Source organism: Neocloeon triangulifer, unplaced genomic scaffold, assembly GCF_031216515.1.
Source record: "Neocloeon triangulifer isolate White Clay Creek 2 clone unplaced genomic scaffold, ASM3121651v1 ptg000012l, whole genome shotgun sequence".
Lineage (NCBI taxonomy): Eukaryota > Metazoa > Arthropoda > Insecta > Ephemeroptera > Baetidae > Neocloeon > Neocloeon triangulifer.
In genome coordinates, this window is record NW_026775554.1 from 5878945 (window position 1) to 5903457 (window position 24513).

General features: G+C 36.4%; 2 protein-coding genes and 1 non-coding gene across 3 annotated transcripts; all 3 read right to left on the reverse strand.

Annotated features, from left to right (window-relative positions):
* Window positions 1–80: 80 nt before the first annotated feature.
* On the reverse strand, window positions 81–199 carry LOC132198492 (5S ribosomal RNA). The gene has a single exon (XR_009441989.1). It is a non-coding gene; the product is annotated as a 5S ribosomal RNA (ribosomal RNA).
* Window positions 200–10847: 10648 nt separating this feature from the next.
* Window positions 10848–16584, reverse strand: LOC132197873 (transcription factor HES-4-like). The gene is made up of 3 exons (XM_059621461.1): window positions 16206–16584; window positions 15631–15726; window positions 10848–11902 (listed from the first exon to the last, which is right to left on the reverse strand). Exons 1-3 carry the CDS (start codon window positions 16359–16361, stop codon window positions 11198–11200), a joined length of 957 nt encoding a protein of 318 aa, XP_059477444.1. The 5' UTR covers window positions 16362–16584; the 3' UTR covers window positions 10848–11197.
* A 3891-nt stretch (window positions 16585–20475) lies between these two features.
* Window positions 20476–21822, reverse strand: LOC132197229 (uncharacterized). The gene is made up of 2 exons (XM_059620374.1): window positions 21240–21822; window positions 20476–20660 (listed from the first exon to the last, which is right to left on the reverse strand). The coding sequence occupies exons 1-2, from the start codon at window positions 21771–21773 to the stop codon at window positions 20553–20555; spliced, it is 642 nt and encodes a 213-aa protein (XP_059476357.1). The 5' UTR covers window positions 21774–21822; the 3' UTR covers window positions 20476–20552.
* Between the last annotated feature and the right edge of the window lie 2691 nt (window positions 21823–24513).

The window sequence follows — 24513 nt, forward strand, 5'->3', positions numbered from 1 at the left end:
AAAAAGTATATGAATGAATTTTTTTTAAATAATTACGGAAAAATTTGCGACAATGGAAGTTTTTAATCGCAAAAAGATTGCGCCTACAACATGCAGTGTTCCCAGGCGGTCACCCATCCAAGTACTGACTGCACTCAACGTTGCTTAACTTCGGTGATCGGACGAGAACCGGTGTATTCAACGTGATGTGGTCGTAGGCATTAACTGCTGGAAATAGCTTAGCAGTACTATCGGCGCGGTCGGACGAAGGCCCATCGCTCCCAATCTTCTCCTACGTACATAAAAGCAAAAATGACAGCCTCCTTTCAACTCTACCATCTACCAAAATTCGAAGTGAAATAATTCAAATAACTTGCGTTCAAGTAATTGTGTAACGATCGGATTCCAATTTTTAAGATTTCATTTAAGGGGTTTTCCATTCTATTCATTTTGCATTCATTATCATTATTATCAATCATATCAAAAGCATCATGTGAATTCAACTTTTAACTCGATTTTTTCAAAAGCTGTGTCAGTTTTTGCAATCTGAAAAAAAACATGCACTTTCTTAGTTTTGAGAACAAATCATTGCCGCCGAATCTTTATGGAATAAAATATATCAAAAATATGTTTTTATTTTCTTCTTCTAAAATAACACCTTCAAATTCCAATACGCACAATCGTATTAATATTTTTAAATTGATAGTTATAAACTGGTGGTGCTCTTGATCCTATGATACATTTTTATATATTATATAATAACATGAAAATCTCCAAGTACAACCTCGACCTTTGAAGCTTTTTATGCGGAAAAGGATGTACGGAATAATAACATCACGCATCGCATCATTATACGCATCAAGGATAAAAACCTCCCGAAGTGCGTCTATCATTTTTTGAATCAAACACAGGTAGCGCCGCCGAAAGCGCAGAGTGCATGTAATGCACAAAGGGAAAAAATGAAAGGAGTATCCGCGGAAGTGGTCTCGCGTTTTTGCCTCGGGATTTCGGGTGCGTGGCGAATCGAGTCATGGCAGCCCCTTTGCTTTTGATATGGAAAAGCAGCAGCGAACGCGCCCACGTGTCCAGCATGCGAGTCTTTCCGCTCGCGGCGGGTCACGGCCTGCTGACCAAAATCACAGTGCTTGAAAAACGTCGCCGTACTCTGTTGGTCATCCTTGTCGGAGGAGTGCTTTTTGCCTCGTGCCACTCTCGCTTCGCCGACATCCGGTCGTCCAGCATAATTATCGCGCACACCACCGCTCACCGCGAGCACGCCGCGTTTATTTTGCCAAACAACGCTCGCTTATCTGTCCAGCAGACGTGAAAGAAGCACGGCTGCCCACTCCAACACTGCTTTTAAATACAAATTTTTTACAAATCATTTTTGTGGTTTTGACATGATTTTGATTCTGATAAAATAATTTTTATAACTTTATTTTTAAATAAATTATATATTATAAAAAATGTAACTTATTAACCACTTCATATTTTAATGTACAAGGGTTTTTTCACAGCAATAATCATAATTATTATATAGTTAATTTTAAACTAATGATCGCAATTTTAAATGCAATCAAAATTTAATTTTATAACGAAAACTGTAATTACAAGAAGTTAATAAAGTTTTATTGATTTTAACTGTTGGGAAATTGATATATTATTTTTTTGTAATATATAGCAAGAAATGAGCAGTTAAATTGCCAGTTTCCTCTAACAATTAAATATTTATTAGGAATAGGAAACAAATTAATAATTTTTTAAAGAGAAAATAAATATTTAACATCAAATTATCATTTTATTTACAAGTAAAGATTGTAATGAACTTTTTAAAATAAAAAATTTATTTTATAAAAGATTTTATCCAAGGATGAATTGATTTTTGATTTAAATATATATGTATACTTTGTTAACAACAATTTACATGAATAAATTTTACTTATAAATTTTTTTATTTTATATTTATAGATACAATGGGGAATAACCAATGCTAACTTTCTTCTGGGATTTGCTGTAGCTAACTTAGCATGATGTGAATATCCCCCAATATTTTCTATTTATCGATTTTCATGACAATCAGTATGAATGAATTGGCAGGAATGAGGATAACTTTTTAATTTTCATCCTTCCTACAACGTAATCCAATATATTTATAAAAATTTACTGGTGGAAAAATTATATTGAATACTTTAATATTTAAAATAAATTTAAAGAGTGATTTTTCTAAAAATCCACTAACTAGAAATAATTAAAGACTAGCAAAATTTAAAAATTTAAATTCAAGTGTTCACATCTCGTGCAAAAGGAGAGAGATATTCTGCGGCGCGGCTCGAGATGACAAATGAGTGTTTAAACGAGCGACAAGCGCGTCGCGGCCGGCGAGCAGACAACATTTTGTCTGTTGGCAAAGTTAATTGGGAATTAAGTCGAATTTATTCCGACGCGGGTATCAATCGCTGATAACTGCCCTACCATAACCGAAATAATGATGGCAATACTTCTCTTTGTATAATTTGGCCGGCGCATTTTTTCGCGCGCGGCTTTGGCCCGCCGCGTTTGACGGACCGCGACTGCTGTCACCACTCGCACCGCGCATAATTCGGCCGGAATTGACTTTGAACAGGGTGCCAGACGCTGCTAATCACATTCATTTAATCCGCTCATGAAAATTGCATCGAAACACCTGTTTACATTCGCCGGGCCGCGCCGCCAAGATAAATAGGAACACGTGCTCCCATGAAAAAATGCAGATAATTTTAGTCTGCACCCGTTGGCAACAACTTTTGAAAACTTTCAAAGATCTAAAACCATTTGTTAATTGTCTGCCTAGATTTTTGTCCACATTTTTTTTTTAAATCATTTTTCAGTCTCTGCCGTCTTTGTCACCATTAGTTAAAAGAGATTTACTCCAAATGGAAAAAGCGACTGACGTTTCCAGAAGGGATTATAAAATCGTCTCGTCTCTCTTTCTTTCTTGCATGGGAAAGGTCACACCAGAAGTAATTTTTTCGGTCGGGGATATCTTGTTAGGATTTTTCGTCGTCGTCGTTGTCGTAAGATTGCGTTTTTATGTCTTGCACACGCCGCGTCAATTCCTTTTTGTCCGCGACCACGCGGTTTGGTCTTCAACAATTGGTTTTTTTTATCCAGGAGCATCTTTCTATCTCACTTGTAATTTGAATAAAGTGCTCGTAAGCTGCAGGTTTTGAATAGAGGCTAAGTCGTGTTTCGTGTCATCGCGTTTTATTTATTTATTTTAATTCACGGTGAAGAACATGAGGGTTCTATTAACAATGAGGTACATGGGAAGGTTACTTTGCTACTAATGAATAATGAAATTTAAATTCGTAATCCTAGAGCTTATAAAAGCTCAAGATATTATGCAAATAATTTAAGATTGCTCTGCAGACGGTGAGCGTCGTGGATTATAATTTTATTTTTTTGATATTGTAATGTAATGAATTTTTCCTGATTTTTTTTTGCAAACTGATTCATCCAAAGAGGATAATTTAATACTGACGCAGGTAATTAAAGAATTTACATAGTTTGTTTTGCATCTTCACAATTTTTAATAATCTTTTTTAATAGAAAAATAATAAAAATAAAATTAAAGGCAAACTGAAGATTAAATTTTTGATTTTGTAAAATGATCCCTACAAATAAACATTTTTGAATAGACGGAATAGACTTAATAAAATTTAACAAATACAATTCAGTCGGAATATGCAGCAGTCCGAAAAATTCCGTCAGCTGTGCGCTGCTCTCCGGCGCGCCCACGTTAGGATTTATCAAAATCATCACTCGATTGCGCGGTCATTAATTCTGGGCAGGACACGCCGAGAGAATAAAGTATCTGCGGTGTGTGTTTTTCCAGGCGTGCTCCTTATTTCTAATGAATGATTGTTGCTACCGACGGACGGGTGGACGGTCGGTCAGCGCAAGTAGCGGCAAAAGAAGGCCCCGGGTCGATCTATCAAGGCAAAATACTTCTCATGTGACAGCCAAGATATTTCATCCTTTCATAACGCGGTGGCTCCCATCCCGTTTCTCTCTCTTGCGCACACATGCACATAATTGAATGTAAAGGGTTTTATTTGTTTGCAGCAGCAGGAAGAAAGAGAGGACGCTCGGACCACCCAGAAATAAATGGTGCACTTGTTTTTTTATACTTCATTGATTGCCACACGCGGATCCATAAATACAAGAGAGGATATATGTATGTACACTTACATTAGCAATCTGAGTCTTTTTCGTTCCAACATGTGAGCAAATTGACCTCAGGGAAGTGTTAAGAAGTTTTTAGAAGCAAAATAAGTGGGTAATTGCTTTTGTACTTTTTGCCTTTTTTTGTTCGTAGTGAAAAAAAAATCAAGGTATAAAGGAAATAAAATTTAGGTTTTTGCAGTATGTCGATTTTTAAAACTGATCAAAATTCACAACATAATTTTTTAAATGAATTTAAATTAGTGTTATTTAGAAGCATTTATGACAAATTTATTTTTAACAAATTAAGAATTAAAATTTCAATCATATTTAAAATTTGGTGGATTCAAATTTTGCACTGCCCTCTGCTCGCAAATAAGCTGTGTAATTTGCAAAGTACCTTAAAGAACAATGCCAGAGTTAATTTAATTCAAATCCACATTATAAATCAACTCACTTGACTTGCAAATAATATCGAATTTGGCTAATTTATATTGGGGGATTTGGCATCTGGTGTTATTTTGATCGCGCCTCCAAATTGCGGAGGAAATGAATAATTTGGTCGGTCGTAAAGTAATATTCGTCTCCTCTGGACCATTAAATTACACGCCCGACAAGTTACTGGCGAGTCTGAGTTTCCAGTTGAGAGCTTTGGCATATATACTTTGTTTTTGCCAAGCCATTGATTTTCAAAAAATTCCAGCGAAAGAACGCACGACTGAAAAACTGCATAAAACTAACAAGCATTAAACACATATTATATATATTTTAATAATTATAATGCATTATTTCAGCTCAAAACAAAATAAATATAAGAGATATCATATAAAATTAGCCATTTCTTAAATTAATTTTAGTATAGACACATAAAATAAACTATATTGTAAGACAAAAATATAAACGTCAAGTTCAATTCCCATGAATACTTCATTCTCACATAATTGCTGCAGATTTATTTAGATACAAAATTTAATCATAATAAAATATATTCTCATAATACTTTATAAAACATTCCATTTAGAAAAAAATTGAAGAAAAAAAAATCAAAATTTGCCTCAGAATGAACTGTTGGAATCAAATTTCAGACATATTTTGTGCTCAAAAAAATTTATATTTGACATTTTTCCGCTTCAAATTATTTTGGGCGTATAGAATATAAAAATTTTAGCCCCAGCACTTCTTTGCCGATAAGGTTTCTTGTATCTTGTATTTAATGTAGAAAGGGTGTAGCTTCTTGGAGTCGCGCTCCATCTCGCGCATGACTGTGCATTTGCGAGTGGCATTTAAAGTGGGTGCTTTGAGCAGAAGCTTTTAAAAGCGTCTGCTGCATGCGCTAAGTGATTTGCATGAAAGCAACACCTGAGCGAATTTGGCAGACAGCATGTCTCCGAGCGCCGCTCAGCCGGCCGCCGGTCACTTGAGAGTCAACGCGCAGCACATTTGTCCACTGAAAGCAATGCCGCGCGTTATACTCAGCTTCGTCACACACTTTTTCAAATTCAAATCGGCAGAGAAAACAGCATCTATGTGATCTTGAACCGCGCAATTCAGATTTGCTGTGTGAGCAAAAAAGTTTAAAAAAATCCCACCATGAAATTGTTGTTTGATATTATTATAATGATTATGTAATGTATTAAAATTTTATCAGAAACCTTAAGTAAATTTTAGCATTATTAATTTAATAACAAGTTGTTAAGATTATTTCAATTGATTTTTACTTTTATAGTATTGTACTGTATTGTAAATAGTTATTTTCATGGTAATTTACTAATTTTTCTTTTAGTAAATTTGAAATTTTTATTACAATTTGCTTGCATTTACAATTAAATGCAGTGTTTAAATAATGTTGAGTAGAGCCTGTTGTTTTATAATCAATACTTTTATTGAATTTAAATTTAATAACTGTTTGTTAGCATTTTCATTGTTAATATGTTAATTAATAAATATTCGTTGTTAAAAAATAAACTTAAGTGCCTTTAAATATTACAAAGTTAATCAATTTAAAAATCAACTTTTTTTAAATAATAAATTTACTAAATTGAAATTTAGCACAACAACTTCAATATAAGTCAATATAATTAGGGCTCTTCAATATAAGTCAATATAATTAGGGCTGAGCATTTTAGTCTATTTTTAAGGTCAAAATAGTCGACTTTATTTAGTGTGCTCTTTCACACTATTTTAAAGCTTTTTTTCTAGATTTTGAAGCAGTACGAGCTATTCTTTGACTGAGATCTCAATATTTCAATAATACCATGTTTGGTGCTAAATACGAGCGGATCAAAAAACTCTGCAATTGTGCCGTAAAATTAAGAGTTAAGGCTGCTCTTTCACACTATTTTAAAGCTTTTTTTCTAGATTTTGAAGCAGTACGAGCTATTCTTTGACTGAGATCTCAATATTTCAATAATACCATGTTTGGTGCTAAATACGAGCGGATCAAAAAACTCTGCAATTGTGCCGTAAAATTAAGAGTTAAGGCTGCTCTTTCACACTATTTTAAAGCTTTTTTTCTAGATTTTGAAGCAGTGCGAGCTATACTTTGACTGAGATCTCAGTATTTCAATATTAGCATGTTTGGTGCTAAATACGAGCGGAGCAAAAAACTCAGCAATTGTGCCGTAAAATTAAGAGTTAAGGCTGCTCTTTCACACTATTTTAAAGCTTTTTTTCTAGATTTTGAAGCAGTGCGAGCTATACTTTGACTGAGATCTCAGTATTTCAATATTAGCATGTTTGGTGCTAAATACGAGCGGAGCAAAAAACTCAGCAATTGTGCCGTAAAATTAAGAGTTAAGGCTGCTCTTTCACACTATTTTAAAGCTTTTTTTCTAGATTTTAGTCGATTTTGACCCTAGCTTAATCGACTCGAATTTGCATGATTTGTGCTCATTTCATAACCCTAACATCCTGCGAAAAAAATAGTTGATCGACTAAAACGCTCAGCCGTAAATATCAAATCCACTCTAATGTACTTAAATTTCATTCGTCATGCAATGGTTGCATTTCGTAAAAAAGCTGTTCACCAGCTAAAATAAAAAGCAAGGACCTTATTTACCACCCACATTCTGTCGTCGTCTTGGAACAAATTCATTGACGCATAATAAGTCCCTATTATAATAAACCCCCTTTGAGTTCCCAAAGTGCGATCAAATGCAATTACACACGTCTCAAAGGTAATTGGATGGTTTTATTAATGGTTCTCCCTGGCTAAAAAGGGGCCACCCAAGCTGACACGAGCTAGATAGGGAATCGGTTTTGGAACCAAACCCTTGTGAAAACAACACATTGCACGTCCTGCTCGTCAACGGGTCGCGTCAAGGCGTGAGAATCCACGCTCAACGCTTCTTATTACTTAACTTCTTTATCTCTTTGCCCCAAAAGTTATTTATTTCCACAAAATGCATGACGAGAGGTGGCGAAGCAATGCATGTAACTTGGTCGATTGGTGCAGCAGACACAGCGTGTGAGCAGAGCTTTAGGATGAAACGTGAGATTTTCGCCTTTGACTGATGTTTGGCGATTGCATGCCCGTCAAATTTTCTGCTCAACAAAACACATTGCGTGCTGATGCAGTGTGTGCGGTAATGATTCTGGCTTGCCGCAAGACTAGTTCTATCTGGTTTTCCGTTTAAAAAGAGCCTGGAGAAATTTTTGGATTCCCAAAGTCATAATGTAAAACATTATCAATTTAAAAAAGATGAAAATTTGTAAAAAATTTGTAAAAAAAATAATGGAAAATAGATTTAATTTTTTTTCTGTGCTTTCTGGGTAAAAGTTCGATTAAATTAAAACTGCATAATGCCACAGTCAATTTCAGCTGTGGCAGAAAATACTATAGAATAATTGGCCAATCAATTGCATGTACTTTATCAAATATATAGAGTATGAAATTATAAAAAACCTTTTAAGCGCATTGTGTACAGATGAAATGAGTAAAATTAGTAAATGTGAAAAAATATTTAAAAATAATTTTCTTTGCAAATATAAATATATTATTCAAATCATCTTCCGGTGGTTTTTGTTTTTGGTGCTGTATTTTATTTGCATCTCCCTACTTTTTTATTGCGCAGCATCCTCTTTCGTCTCTTGATATACATATATTTTTTTCTGCAGTCTAGAAAGATCTTGTTTTTTGCTTGTTGCTTGAGCGAAATTGTGCGTGGCCTTTATCGCTCTCTCACGCACATTTTCAGACTCGAACTCGAAGAACAGACGCACGCACAACGTCAGCACAGAGAACACATTGCTTTGTGTTTTGTGTGTGGTGGATACAGCTTAATATATAATTCCCAAGCACCCGTTTAGATATCTGACAGCTGGAAAACAAACTGTCCTAGTTTGGTCACATGTTTTTGAAATTAACTCCTAGGAATTCGGAGCCATATAGAAGCGCTGACAGCGTGAGGAGGAGCAAATGTGTCGCAATCAGCGCTCTGCACTATGGGCGGAGATCTAAAATTAGGGTGGCAGATTAATTGAGATGACTTATCTGACAAGTTGTAATTAGGTTGGCAGCTGAAGAAGCGTCTCCCTTCCCACGGAACATAAAAATATAAATTGCTACTTTTGCAGTTTGGCATATTTTAGTGAAGATATTAATTTTGAAAATAAATTAAATGAAACTACCAGGAAATAGTTTATTTATTAATTATTAAATGTAATATATTTTTATTCCTGGTAAAGATTTTTAAGCATCGTCAAATGAAACCTAATATTGTGTCAAAAAGTATTAAAATTTTTAATTTGTATATTTGCTAAAGCCAACATTTTAAAATTATTGTAATTTTGATTTAATTAATTGAATAATTTATTTATAAAATTACATTATTTAATTTCAGATAATTTTTAAATTAGCAGAATAATTTCGTTTGTTAGGAATAAAATTTTGTATCATTGTTTTTGACTAATTGTAAGTAAAATTCAAAATTCAAGTTCAATATTGTTTCCAAGTTGGATATAAGGTAAAATAAGTGGCTTAAACATTATGAAACATACATAAATGCTCAAAATAAGCAAAGTAATAAGTATTAACTGAAGGTTCCAGATTAAAAACACGAAAGTTACTTGAAGTACACGGTTTTTCATTTCCTCGAAAGATTAATCTCAGTAGTTTTCTCGTGGTTATGCTGTTGACGAAGATTGCAATTTAAATCAGAAGTGTGTATTTTTGTTTCTTTTTATTCAGATGCCTAAAGTTAACACTGACTCATTTGTATATATTTTAAAAACTCTCAGTTAATTCAATTTCCTCCTTCCTTTTATGAGTGTAACAACAATGCGCGCCTGAAATTCACGCGTCCACACAAGTTAAATGTGCAAACAGAGTGAGCCGGGCGAATTATGCACGATTATATTTCACGCTTTTAGCATCTCGCTCAACGACGCCAAGGCCACTGCGCGTCTCTCGTAAAGAGCCGCCGTCCGTGCGCGAGTTTTATTTTAAAGATGACTTTGAGTGTGAGGTAATATATTAAGCATTAAAAAATGTTGTTTGCGAACCGCTCGCTGGCCGTCGATTTTTCTGCACATCCTTAAGCGTGACTGGAAGCTCTCTCGCCGCGTATTAAAAAGGTCAAGGTTTAACGAAGATCATTCATTATCTTTCGGCGGGTGATTCTCTCTCCCTTTTGTGCTGCTGCGCCGAGATATATTTGTGTATTATTTCAGCAGAGAGACGAAAGTTCATCAAGCGGCAAAGTAGCTGCTTTATCTCTAATTAGTGATTGGAATGACGAGGAGTGTTTTATTGTTTAGCTGCGTGCCCAGGGAGATATTAATGAACGTCTTCTCTATAAACTCGGCGCGCGGCGAGACGCAACAACAACAATATTTTTCTTATTTTCCCAGGCTGCAGCCGGAGATGATTATCGCCTCTCCAATGATGGACGACCTCTGGTGCTTTTGTTTTCCATCTATTGTCTCCACGTTTTGAAACAATGAGCTACACCGTCGGTCATGATGAAGATGATACGAAGGAGCAGTTCGCTGGCTGCTTTCGTGATGACTTGTAAAACACGAGCTCGCCCGCCTGCCTGGAAGGTAGGCCGTGAAGACGCCGCTGACCGTCATGCTGCATAACTCGCAGGCGTTCGCAGCAGGTAAATAATGCTGACCGTGAGAAACGGCAGACGGTACTTTCAAGCGTGATTGCGTTTTCATTACCAACCAAGGAAGAATACGATAGAGAGAGAGAGAAAGGATGGTGTGAACTTTTAGACGTCGTGTGGCCTTTGCGAGTACAAAAAGCTACACATATTTTAAGATAATTTCATATAAGAAAAATAAAAAAGGAGTTATTTTTGATTAGTTATTGAGTCACCTTTCAGTAAAATGAATCAATCGGCTCTCTATTTAATTTGGCCCCATTTTTGTAATCAGAATTTTAGACGTAATTCCTCTTTTCATTAATTTTAAATGGGCACAAATTTCGTGAAATGTTTAATTTCAGATAAATGTTTCTGGATAAAAATTAAATTTGGAGTGTCATTTTGCGTTTCAGCTTTTAGTGTTTTTCATTGTCTCTTGATAAATAATTAAAGGGAGAGCCAAATTTTTAGGAAGTTTTCATTTTATTTATTTTTAATTTTTTTAAGTGTGGCTCCAAAAATTCCAAACCTCTCGTAAATCAGGAACTTGCTATTCTTGGGCAATGAAAGCAAATAATAAATCTCAGTTAAATTCTTGAAAAATAAATGGTATATAATTTTCTTTTTATTGCGCGCGTGTTTCACAATCATCACAGAATACAATATGACATAATTTATATAAAATATACTATATATTTCATGCGCGAGATAAAAACGCTGGTTGCGCTCTGTACAACAAGAAAACGCAACTCTCAACGAAGGCACGGATGAATTTATACATTTCACATGACACTCTTCTTATATATTTATAAGCATTGTTCTTCGCGGTTCTAAATAATAACCGCCTGTCCAGCAACACAAAAGGCTGTTCATCAAGATTACCCTCGCGATGGCACAAGAAGAAGTACACCAAGTTGAATTCGCCCTCACCACGGTCTCCACACGTCCTCCGGCTCCACGTTCACACCACACTCCATCAACTTATCCTCCTCCTGCTTCAGAGGCACATTGGAAATGCTTAGGTCCAGAGCGACTGACAGAGGCGCCACCACTGCCGTCCTCGCCGCCAAACTCCTCGGACTCTCCAGTGGAGGGAGAGGAGGGCTGAAGGAGGCCGGTGGGGCCGCAGGGCTGAACTGCGGCTGTTCAACCAGGGGTGGAGGGCTGAGTTGTTGGATAGGAGGAGAGCGGATGGTCTTGGGAATGACGAAGGCGATGTCGCCACTAGGCAGACAAGTCGGTACCAAATGCATCACGTGCTGCCCCCCAGGGGGAATTTGCATTGACGACGCTGGAATTTGGACTCGCAGAGTTCGGGGCTGCGAGGTTTCCTCAGCCGCGGGTTTGCCAGGGGACATGATCATGTTGTCGAGGGCGGTGACGTTGTTCAGGCAGCTCGAAAGGTGCGCCAGAAGTCTCCGTTTGATGTGTGGGTCCAGCTGCGGGCTGTCACTTTTTCCAAGGAATTTGTCCACCTCGGAGGCGCACTCGCTGAAGCCGGCGCGGTATTTGTTGAGGACGCCAGGGTCGGCGGCCACGGACATTGCCGACTGCTGTCGGTGCAGAGATTCCAAATGTTTGACGGTCATCTCAAGAATGTCTGCTTTTTCCAGTTTGGAGTGGCGAGCAGGCTGTAACAGAATAAGAAACACAATTTTTATATTTGTGTAGATTTTTTTGGTTCTTGTTTATGCTATAAATTTTTAAACGAAATAGTCGGCTTTCATCCATTAACGGTGCGAATTATTTGCCGCCTCTGATCACGGTAATCAATTTGAATTGCTTACGGGGGACATAAATTCAGTCAGATTTTGGCTAAGGACACTAAAAGAAATTAATTTCCTCTCTAGCGGCGTCTAAGAAGCTACTTATCAAGTGGAATTACTACCGTGCCTTCTGGGCAGCACGGCAGTATTTTATTTTTTTACAATGCTAATGATCGTCTATTGAAATTCCGCGGGCCTCGCGCGATACCACGCGGCTGACGACGATTTGCATAGAGGTGTATAATTTTGCGTCGTGAGAATAGTTTTTTAATGGCGATTGCTTTCATCGGGCAAATGCTCCAGGAAAGTTTGTGTCTCGACGGCGTTTATATAAGCTAATGGCCACCTTTGGGCATCTAATTCGTTTTCACCTCTCAGCTGGCGTGGGAAACGAGAAACTCTTGATTATCTTGGAGGGTTTAGTTGAGAAATTCCCAAATTTTGTCTACCGCATAAATATACCAAATAGTTATTACTCAAATAACTTCTGTAATTAGGTTTGATTAAGCCACCAAATTTAAAAGGCAAATAAAAAAAAATTAAAAAATCCACTTGACGTGTTCCTTTCTTCAGGTGAGAAAAGAGCCGCCGCTGAAATAAATTTATTAAACTGCCGGTCATTAAATTTTATGGCGCAGTTTTAGACTCTTAGTTCTTTTTATTTCATGGCCACCGCGAATCTCTATTTTATTGCATAGACTATTAGAAATCCTATCAAACCTCCCTGTTTACTGCTTATTAATTTGAGGCGCAAACTCGACATTAAGGTGCACCACCCATGCGGCGCGTCTCGCTCAAATGTGAGAAATGCCGAGACACACAAGAGCGAGTTATTTTATATATCTACAGCGACATTCTCACGGTTAACCCTTTACTTTTCCTGCTGATAATGAGCGAGACTTTTTAGTGCTGGCGAGTGCTGATAGTGTCTTATCGTCGCGACCATTTCCTTGAACCAGCCTGGGAGGAGCGTGCAGCTAAAATGCATATCTATATGTATATGAATTGGTTTTTTGATAACGCCGAAGGGGTGACGCGTCTTGAGAAAGAGTTTATCTCGTGTTTTTTTCGTCGCCTATATAAGATATTTGCTTTTCTTCAACTCTATATGGAAAGATCATCTCTCTTGACGCGTGTCTTATCAGCCGAGTGCACGTGCGCCGTCTCCTTCGCTCTCGACTTTATTTATAAATTTATATTATTATCATTCTGTTCGTGTGGCGTCAACTTTTGACCCGGCGATTGGCCCAACCAAAAAGTCGCCGAGTCTAAAGAAATTATGCTTATCAAAGTGGTCCTTCTTTTGAGATAAATGACGTATGCGTGTGCGATGACCCCTTCCAACACGAAAAGACCCCATTGACATTTCATTAATGCAAACCGACATTACTGTAATTGGCGTAATTGTGAAACATTTTATCAATACTAGACGCATCTCCCGCAGCTGCTTTCAAAAGAGATTCTGCAGTTGGCGATCACTTGCTTGCATCCCATTCATTAAGATAATGGCCGCAGAGGTGACCTGTTGGTTCGGATCGTCCCCATATGTGTTTGTGTTCAAGAGATTTCTCCAAAGGTCATCGCGTGTCTATACTTCACTGCTGGCAATTACTGTGGGCTTTTAATTAAGATTTCTTATCGGGGAAAAATAATATGCATACGATCGACTTCATATTGAAATGTAAAAATATAAAATTTCCATTTTTGCAATTTTGGAAATATGTCAAGTGAAGATTATTGGGGCAACTATTTTTTTTAACGCCTGAGGAGATAATTACTTTATTTCCTTGAATAACGAAAATTAGATATTTGGTTTTAGATAAATGTGTTTTCCATGTACATCCTAAAAAGTTACTGTTTTATTCTAGCATATTCTAGAATAAAAATTAATGAAAAATAATAATAAAACGGTAGTAACTCTTTAATTAAATAAAATGACCATTTTAAAATAAATAACTCTATAACTCAAATTCAATAATAACATTTCCAAAATTGATACAACAATATAAGATATTTAAAATTTATTTTTTTTTAAATTTTTTTAAGTGCTGTTGCTTTAAAAAAATTGTATGCTTCGTTCCTCCTTATTTTATAAACTAATCAAATAATTCATAATAAGGTATAATACGAGAAGAAAAGTGTGTAAGGTGCACTGACACTTAATTGTTCTGGGAAAGCAAACAAGCCATATATTCTAAAAAAGGCGTAAAAGACTTGCTTACGTGTGTGTTATATTATGTGGCGCGATTTGCGCGTAAAATATATATTTTTTGCCGCCTCTTTGACACCCATGGTGACTTCTTTTAAGAGCGTGATATGCTAATGGGCGTGAGAATGGATTTCTCACACTCGACTTCTTAGAAACACACACAGTTCACGCGCGCACGAATCGATTATATAAATATTATCCACACACACCATGTGTGTGTACGCGAGAGGTCTTAAATAAATACCGGGTATGCGCTGTGAGGCGTCTATTGTTCCGCTGGAGCTTTATGGACTTTGGGATAAAAGCATGACGGTCACACGACCTCACTGGGTCAGCAAGTGCGCTGCATGACGTCACTCTCAATTTTTATAGGTTGTCTGAAATTAACATCTCCGCAGCCGCCGCGCGTGAAGCTTCTTCTTAATTAATCTGATCAACAACCAGGAAAGAGAGAGATGCATGACAATGTCTAGCTTTGTTTCTTCACACAAGACAACAGATTTTAATGATCAAAGAATATAAATCAAACTTACTTCAAAATTTGTATAATTTTTTCCCTTTTTAAATAAATTTAATATTATTTCTTTTTTAAATCAAATTAAAATGGTTTGTTATTAATAAATCGTTTCTCAACTTAATCTTTCTATTATCAGTTCTTCTAATGAAGAAACTTTTATACTTTAAATTCCAATGTTTTCAAATACAGTCTCAATTTAAAAATTAAATTACAATATGTAACTTAATATTATAAAAATAATGAAAGAAAAAATATCTGTAGTTGACACCCCCAAGAAAAAACAACCCCTTTGAAATGGATGATACAAATGGGGTGCAGCAATTTCCTTGTTTTCCAAACACAGACAGCTGAGCAGCCAATTTGTCTGTATCAAACACGCGTCTGGATTTTCAAGCAGCCCAAAGAATGAGACTCCTTTTAAGTCTCTCTTAATCTCGAGAGTGATTTTTCTGCCGACCCCAAGGGTCACAAAGGCGCCGCTCGTCGTCTGCTTTTTTACGGCTGCTCGGCAGGAAGCATAACGCGCGCGACATCAAGGGTCTTCTCTTGCAGGTGACCCTTTCAAGATGCCAATCAGCGGCGCTAATGAACGACGAGAAGCTGCAGAGTGTGAATTTCCGGGCCGTGTAATTTTTTCTGCGCCCGGAGAGTGAGAGAAAAATTACAGAGCACACGTCTGGCCGCGTTTAAAACTTGGACGCTTTCCACATTGCAGGCGTGACAAGGTCAAAATAAATACACTCAGTCCATTAATCTCACAACTGAGGCGTTTTGTCAACTTCTTAATTAAAGTGCAGCGGATAATTAAATAATAAATTGTTTTCAATTTAAATAAAATAGGGGGGGGAGGAAGAGTTCAACACTTACGTCTTTCTTGAGTGCGTCCAGAATGAGACTCTTGAGTTCCTCCAAGCAGTTATTTATTCGCTGCCGTCGTTTTTTCTCCATAATTGGTTTGTTACACTGCAATCATCAATCATGCAGAGCTTTAGGAATTTCAACATTGTACATTCAAAACAGCAAAGTTCCTAACAATTTTTTTTTTTTTTAAATTTTATTCAAGAATTGTAAAAGTAATTTGAAATAAATAAAAATATATTTAATAAGTTACTGTACAAGAAACAGAATTTGTGTCTACATTATATCTAATAAAAATTCAATTTTAATCAAATGAAAATTAAATAAATGTGTAAATAAATTGTTTTAACGGAAATAAAATTTAGAAAATTATAATAATAATAAATATTCTTAAAATTATAAAATTAATTAAAGTAAAAGTAATAATTTAAAAATTGATTTACATTAAATTAAGTGCAAATATTATTACAACAGATTTAAACGCGTGTGATGCATGCAATTGAGTTAAAAAAAGGTTCAGCCTCATTATGTTTAGAAATTGAAGCTATTGTACCAGTTTTAATTAAATTTAAAATAAAACTCACTCTTCGGTGTTCTGAAACCGGTTTCCGCTGCGGGGGTGAAGCCGCACTCTGGGGGTTGGGGGTCATTTGCGGGGGTGGAGGGCTGCTGCTGCTGCTGGAGCTTCCGGACGAGCTGTGTGGCGAGGCCATGGCCGGCGCCTGCTGCGAAGGGCTCATGCCAGGGTGACGACCTTTGACCTTGACGATGACACCACCGCGCGCACCACCCTTGTTCGAAAAGAGCCGCCGCACTGATCTAGACGGATAGATGCACCTGTTCTCGAGGAGGCACTGCTAGACGAATGCGAGGTCCGTGGGACCGTGAGAGCGTTGTAGTGGGCGTTCGGCGGGTAGGTAGCTCTGGAAGGGGCACCCCACTCCCCTCGATCTTCCTTTCTTTCTTTCTTTATCTGGCAGCGTGCAGTAAAAAAAGCAGGCAGGAAAATTATTTAATGCCGCGGCGGCACTTGTTGTAGGGGAACTGGTCGGCGGCTGCCCACCCCGCGAGGTTCTCCTTCTTGGACTTTTAGAGGCCGTGAGAAACAAGCGCGGCAGCCAGTTCCCAAGACGGGCCCCAGCCAATCACAAACGCATACTTTTATATATGTACCAGTGTGCATTAAACATTTTAACCACACGACGGCATGCGACCATTTGTTTCGGCCGTCCCGAACCCTATTGAACCACATTCCTTCATGCCCCCGCCGCTCCGAGATAATAATAAATATTATTATGCTCTCCGTGCGCGCCTCGCGCTTTCCTCGTTTTGTACCGAAAATTGGCTTAATTTGTGTGCACCGCGACACGCCTGTCTGTGTATCTTATCGTCCGTGGGCCTCACGTGACCCAGCAGAACAAAGGATTTTCAAATGAATAGAATATTATACTGGACAAAAGTCCTGTTAACATCCGGATTTGACAATTCATTAGTTGTGTATTTTAATTTGAATATTATGAGATATATTCTCCACTTATATTATATTACAACTTACAAAACTAAAAATCTTAATAAACTCAATCAATGGAGATCTGCATTAAAAAAATACACAAATTTCAAAAAATGTTTTTAATTAAATTAAATTTTTTATTTATCTCTATACTCCTTTAATGCAACGTTCATAATTTATAACAATATTATCAAAAGAAATTTAGTGTTTACAAATCTGTATACACAATCAATTTTTATTCAAATATATGGATAAATAATTTAAGAAAAAGGATAAATATGAAAAAAATATTGTTTAACATTTTTAACATGTTTGATTTATATTCCAAAATTAAATATCACTTCTAGTGCTAATTAAGATTAAATCAATAAAATTTATTGCACAATGAAGCTTTTTCAGTGTATCAATTTTCACGATAAACTGGATATTTTCCGCATCAACATAGACAACTTTGACATTTACCACCTACAACAACAGCATGTTTTGATATTTTTCCCTTGATATTTATCAGTTTGTTATTGTTTAACTTCCTTTTTGGGCTGAAATCATCATTTAAAAATTCTGGCCCGGTCTTCAAAATTCCACTTTTTATTTACCTAAACCTTATTGAAGACCCAATTTTTTAACTTTAAGAACATAATTGGCTGATAATTATTTTATGATGAGACGATTAAAATCAAACATTATGCTTGTATTTTGAATTTTAATTTTACGCTTATAAAGCGATAGCGACAACGGATGCCCCTTGCAACTTATGCAGCCCCCATCTACACAGCTGTGTTACAAGAAGAGGCTTTCAGGCGCTAAGGCCTTTTGATAGTTTTACTTCACCAAAAAAGACCTCCCCCCTTTTTCTCAAACTTGAATAACTTCGCTTAGAGGATCAGATTTTATAATTATAATCAAGCGTAGCTGCTTTAATTTAATGAAACAGATTTCAAACCTCAAAAGTATTGTGGATCTCTGATTAAATCTAAAAAAGTTAGGCGAAAAAAATTTCAACGAAACCTTAAAAGGCTTGTGTGGCTCTTTTCACACATTTGTTTGCATTCCGAGTGCCAAAACGTCACGAGCAGTTTATTTTAGAAATAAGGATCGTTTGGAAAACGCTCGGTTTGCAGAAAGTGCGAAACAGCGATAAGAATGGCGCACGCAAGTCGCAGCTGCATTGCTGAGATAAAGAGCTGCACTTGTTGCTGCTCGCGGCCGTGGGATGTTTTGGTGCTTCTGTTTATATATTCGAAGCTTTTTTGGGCAGGTGGACGTCGCGCGTGGTTTACACCCATAAATGTTCCTATCCACTTTATTCTCGTATCCCTAAGCACATATATACGAGAATTATAATAATAAAGTATGGTGCAGCGGGTGTGCGATGTCTCTTCTTGCAGTCGAGAGCGATGCTGCGTGTGTGTTATTGTCTATCGTTTCATCTCCGACCACGCATCTAACCATCCATGCACGCGAGCGGGCGCGCGCGACTCTCTCGCCAAGTATAAACAAATAAAAAAATTATGGTCTTTCCTGTTTGATACGACGCAGCAGACACAGTTGGCAGCTCATGGCTAACGGTGGGCATAAAAATGATTGTGACATGGATCTGCAAAAATATAGAAAAGCATCAAATGCTTGGTGAAGTAAAATTAATATAAATATAATATTTACCAAAATTGGCACATTTCCATATACGTGTGAGCAATGTAAGTTGAGGACTCAATTGTGCCCTTTTCCATTCAAAAATTCCTGAAAATCTTCCAAATTGTAGTGATTTTTTTTAACAGTTGTTGCTCAACAACTGTTAAAGAAATCAAGGATTTTAATTTTAGGTGGTTAAAAATTAAAAAACTTTCATTAATTCGCTATAAAAAAAAAATTTTTTTTTATCTCATCAAAATTCTACAAAGTATAATTATAGTTGATTGGTCCAATTATTCAAAATTATTTGTTACAAAATAATAATATAACTGAAAAGGTTTTTTAAATCCAATGCTAAAAAGAGCCTATCTTACAAGTTAGTTATAGTCAATGTATTTAGCCTATTAGAATCTCCTATTCATGCTTATTATTTTTACGGCTGAAAACTAAAAAAAAAAAAAAAAAAAAAAAAAACACTCCTCACATTATAGCACTCACTACAGAAAAATGATAATTTTTTTACTTCATATGAAAATTTTGACTCAAAATCTTAACAAGAATTATACACTGTTGAACGCTTTCTCATTAGGCTTTTTATATTTTACCCAGCCCTTACACAAATTAGCATAAATAACAACTAATGACGAATTTAAAGTAGCCACACGCATGGTGGAGAACATTTGAAAAATTCCAAAACTGATTATGCGGCCAAAGAATAACCCTTATGAACCACCCAAGGGGGATAATTACGTTTATGAAAAGAAAAAGAAGCACAGCACAGGCATACCGAGGATTTTTCGTCGACACGAAATTTCAAGTCTCCAAATTACATTTAATTATGACATTTCTGGTGCAAATCACCTGCTGGCGATAATTTGACGCTCGCCGCGCATTATCACTTATGTCTTCTTTATATGGCGGCCAGCAGCAATCCGAACACAAAATTTGAATGCGCGTCTTGATTATATGAGAGGGGCATTATCTCATCACCCGGGTATTGTATGGGTCGTCAACGCCGAGACCATTAGTCTAATTATACACCTCTGGGCGGAATAACATATCAAAAGAAAGAAAAAAAATAAAGCACTAGTGCATATTTTCCTCTCTGGGCCGCACCTCGAAATTAAAAGAAAAAATTGTGTTTGGTGTGAGCTACCTGCTAATTATAGACTATGATCCTCTAAAAGCGCTCTCGGAGCTCCTTGATTGCCGCGAAAATCCTTTAGGCCTCGGGATTTTTAATTTTTATTAAATTGATAATGATCAAGCCTTAAAAGTCGCACCGCTCGGCTAATGAAATGAAAAATGTCTTCATATAATAAAACTTCTCGCGGATCCTTAAAGACCGACGATTACATACTTGATTTGGTCGGCAAAAAATATCTAATGCCGCGAGATAAACTAAGTGCTAATCTCTGCAAGGAAATAATCAGGGCAATTTTCCTCTTGTGGGAATTAACAATGCTGGGCCCTCATGTTTTGCGATCTCCGCAGTGACGTGTATAATTTATATCGTTTTATTACAAACCTTGCTTGGTTGGAAGTACAACGATTACACGCTCTGATTTATTGTTGTGTATTCGCAGACTTAGAAATTGACCGTGCTAATTTGTAATTGCGTGCGATTTGTAATTTGCAAAATAATTGCTTTTCAAAGGAATACTATAATATAGTTGATTTCCAATTTGATATGGAAAAAATTATGAAGGTTGGATAATTTTTTGTAAACATTTATTTATGTACAAGATCAACTACCACGAGTGGAATAATGCGAATTATAAATTAATTTTCACTTGCTATTTCCACATGCGTTGCAGAGAACGGGAATGTTCCCTAAATCAAAAGTCCACATTGGCGTGTTAGGGCCACAGAAGCATTGGAAGTTTGAAGGCAATTGCTGAAAGAAGAAATAAATAAATTTTTAATACAATAGAATAGAATTTAAACATTATTTTACATAAGACATTAGTAAGTGGATAAAGCCCGGTTTCTCTTATTTTGTCATTATAATTTGTTTCATTCACGTTTTTATGAGAAAAAAAAACAATTTCACTCAAGATTTATCTATAAAATGTAATAATTTAGCATTAATTTAATTTATTGACTAATAAACAGAAAATGATATAAAATCCAGCATCTACTTATAAAAAAGAAAATGATAGCATATTGTAGTTCCTATAATCAATTGCTAAGAAAGGCCATCGCCGGCCGTTTTGTCATTTGATGTTACATGATTATAAATTTTACCAATCCTTCTTCTAATTTTTCTAAAATATTTGAAGATGAGAAAACAACTGTATTGATATAATTAAAAAAATTAGCTTTTAGCACTTTAAATATCTTATTTGTCAAACTCACAATCATGCATCTAAAATGTGTATAGTCATTAAAATAAATAATGCACATTGCAACCAATTACAACCAAATTTTGGTTTCAAATAGAAAAACATTAAATTAAGTTAGTAATTCTTCGTACCCTTTGATCCCTGTTGGTGCTTTCACTCTCAGAATTCAAATTGTTAAGGCCCTGTTGGACAGGATTCAGCGAGGCCGCTGGACTTTGTGCCATTTCTTGGACAGCCTCAGCATTTCGAGGAACAATTTCCGTGATTGAATCTGAAGTTTCGATAGCTGCATTTTGTGAAACCTCGTCAGCTTTGGTAAACGTTTGTTCCGCAGGGTTTTGGACGGATTCACTTAAAGTCGCCGCCGTCGTCCCGGTACCTTGAGGAAGTTCAGTCGTGGCCATTCGAAGCTCAGGTTGTATGGTTGGCACTTTGGTGGCATTCGGACTTTCATTCGAAGGAACAACGGGGGCCTGAAGGTCCCTGGCAGCCCTGGTCGCGGCGATTTTAACTTCCAGGGCTGAGATCAGGGTGTTGATCAGGTCGTCGAGTTCATCCGAGTTGAGATGCCTATCTTGATGCCGTTTGTGTCTTTTGAGGCACGCGGCGTCGCAAAGAGCGACGGACACCACGACCAAAAGGAAAACTCGAGTTGAGACCATCATATATTCCTTGGTGGACAAAGGAGCAAGAAAAACTGAATTAAGAGGTAGCAGCGTTCAGTTTAAATACATGCGTTTTTATCTCAGCGCGAGATTCACCTTCGCCGTGAAGCGCCGAGTTTGCAGGTTTCGGTTTTCTGCTGACAAGTCAAGGCTAATTTTCAAACCTGAAATAATCTAGCAGGCACTTCAAGACTTCAATTTCAAGTATTTGATATTAAAAGGATCTAGTTCCCTCAATCAAAGTCATTATTTGCTGTATAAGCTTTATATTTAATGTGAAATAAAATAAATACTAAAATTTCCTTCCATGAAAATAAACACATGTACAATTTTTTTTTAAAAATCAAATCAAACAAAACTTCTTGTTGGAACTATAAATGTTTTGGAATTAGTGACACGTACTTTGGAATGCGCAACAACCATTTATACTGACATTTTTTGAAATTTATTTAGCCAATATTTTCAAACATTCTTGTTGTTTTGTTGAAAATTTTATTTATTCACATATATATCGGGCGCTTAAGCAGACATCTGCTGGTTTTAAATCTTTTCGTCTCTTTTTGAAATTTCAAATTGTTGTATTGAATGATTGCGAAAATAATAAATAAGTAAAATAATTTCAAGTTTTAAATACACAAAAAATGTTAAATTAAAACATTACATTTGCATCTTTATAATATGCATATGTTCTAATAAGTTGGACACCTGCACATGGTATTTTCTGTTGTCGTTGTTGTTCCTTCATTTAGGTTAAACTCACCAGTATCAACCGGATTTTTTGTTGTTGTAGTTAGTTTTGTTGTTGTCGTGGTCGGTGTTGTTGTTGTCGTTGTCAGTTTTGTAGTTGTCGTAGTAGGTTTTGTCGTTGTCGTGGTTGTAGTTGTCGTAGTAGGTTTTGTCGTTGTCGTGGTTGTAGTTGTTGTAGTAGGTTTTGCAGTTGTTGTGGTAGTAGTTGTCGTAGTAGGTTTTGTAGTTGTTGTGGTTGTAGTCGTGGTCGTTGTAGTTGGTTTTGTTGTTGTCGTAGTCGATGTTGTAGTTGTTGGTGTTACTGTTGTGGTTAAGGCTGGATCATCTAAAAGTACATTTTGTTGGCCTGTTTCAACGGTCTGTCGAGGGCAGCATGATGGCAGGCACTTGTTGCAAGACAAGAAACAAATTCGTGCTGCAACCGGGAAAAACAATCCCTCGTTAGGACCACAAGGGAATTTGTCAGTACATGGGCAAGCCCTAGAGTGTCTTTTCAACGGGAGTATTAGATCGCATCCATCCTAAAATTAGATGTGAAAATTTATTTTAAATTATAATTTGTATACAGTAACGGAAAAATACCTTAAGTGGTTGGACATCTAGTGGTGCTGCATTGTCATTTAAGGGTGCACTTTCTGAAATAGCTATCAGCAACAGGAGCAGCACAAAAGTTGCATTCATGGTGAATGGGGTGAATGAATTGGATTGCAACAACTAGCTTTTCTTTTTATACTGAAACTCTTGCACTGATATCTCTTCTTTTAACAACAACAACAAAATCAGGCAACTTTTCTCGGCGCAAACTCAGAGATACACACTTTGTAAATGTGGCCGTTAACCGTTTTTAAATGACAATGAAATTTATTAAACACAGTAAAAATTGCTAATATCTAAGCGGCTGGGCTCGGAATGAAAATTTTGTGCAACAAAATTTATTTAATAAACAATTATTTTGGCAAGTTCACTGAAAAGGGCATTAATCTTTTCTGATCGTTTTTTAAAGACTTTCCCTACCAAAATTTCAAAATTTTTTGAATAATTGATCAGTTAAAAGTTATTGTATAACTTGAAATTTTTTGTTTTAAATAATTAAAATATAATTATCTTACTTGATTGTGCGTGTCTTCAATGTTTGTTATTCATGTAGTTGACAGAAATTTGTTTTTTATTCCTTTCGATAAACACAGTATAAGCTATTTACGCAGAAAATGGTGATACAGTGCTGACGCAAGAATGTTAAAGACGTTAAATAAGATTAATTTTATTGTGTATTTGAAAATTATTTTCAAACGAGCAAATAACCAAAGCATTTTAATATTTACATTTTTTGTACCTTATCTTTTATGATGATGATGCAATGGAACTTATATTGCCTCGCAAATCTTCATTTTATCATGTAAAACATCCATGATATCATTTTTTTTTTAGCATAATAGTAAATAAAATTTCCAAAATTTTATTTTAGAACAGATAGAGCGACAAGTGTTTATTGACAAAGTTACTTTTAAGTTCAATTTGCATGCAAATCAGCTAGAGTCCAAAAGTTCCTGTTTTAATTAGCGTTTGTGCATTTGTCTCGGCGCAGCAGGTCGGGGGCGAAAGGAGCGTCTCATAAATAAAGAAGAGGAGTCAATTAAAGCGCAGCTCCATATAAGGCCACGTCGGCGAGAACACATGTTTCTTGCTGTGTTATTATTTATTGAATGTGAAAGGACGAACACGCATCAGAATGAAGCGATTCCGAGCAAAAAGCGTCCGTCCGTAGGCCACGCTGCCCGCCTTTGCTCAAAACCGCAGCGTGGGAATCGCTGTTTTTTCGCGCTGAGTGGCCGCGCGACGACCTGCCTCGAATACCAAATGACATTTTGCATTGGGGAGGACGACCATAGATTTATGTCTGTCTGCGTAAAATGTATTTAGTGCTGATTAATCTCTTGTTGTGTCTGGACTGGCAACTCGTAAATTTCAAAAACATTTCATTGGGTCTATAAAA

Excerpts from the sequence above, each read along its gene's own strand:
- LOC132197873 (XM_059621461.1), bottom strand. The coding sequence starts at position 16,361 with ATGAGCCCTTCGCAGCAGGCGCCGGCCATGGCCTCGCCACACAGCTCG. Across the intron at positions 15,727-16,205 it reads CGGTTTCAGAACACCGAAGA|TGTAACAAACCAATTATGGA; the intron begins GTGAGTTTTATT and ends TGATGATTGCAG. Across the intron at positions 11,903-15,630 it reads TGGACGCACTCAAGAAAGAC|CCTGCTCGCCACTCCAAACT; the intron begins GTAAGTGTTGAA and ends ATTCTGTTACAG.
- LOC132197229 (XM_059620374.1), bottom strand. The coding sequence starts at position 21,773 with ATGATGGTCTCAACTCGAGTTTTCCTTTTGGTCGTGGTGTCCGTCGCT. Across the intron at positions 20,661-21,239 it reads GCACCAACAGGGATCAAAGG|CAATTGCCTTCAAACTTCCA; the intron begins GTACGAAGAATT and ends TTCTTCTTTCAG.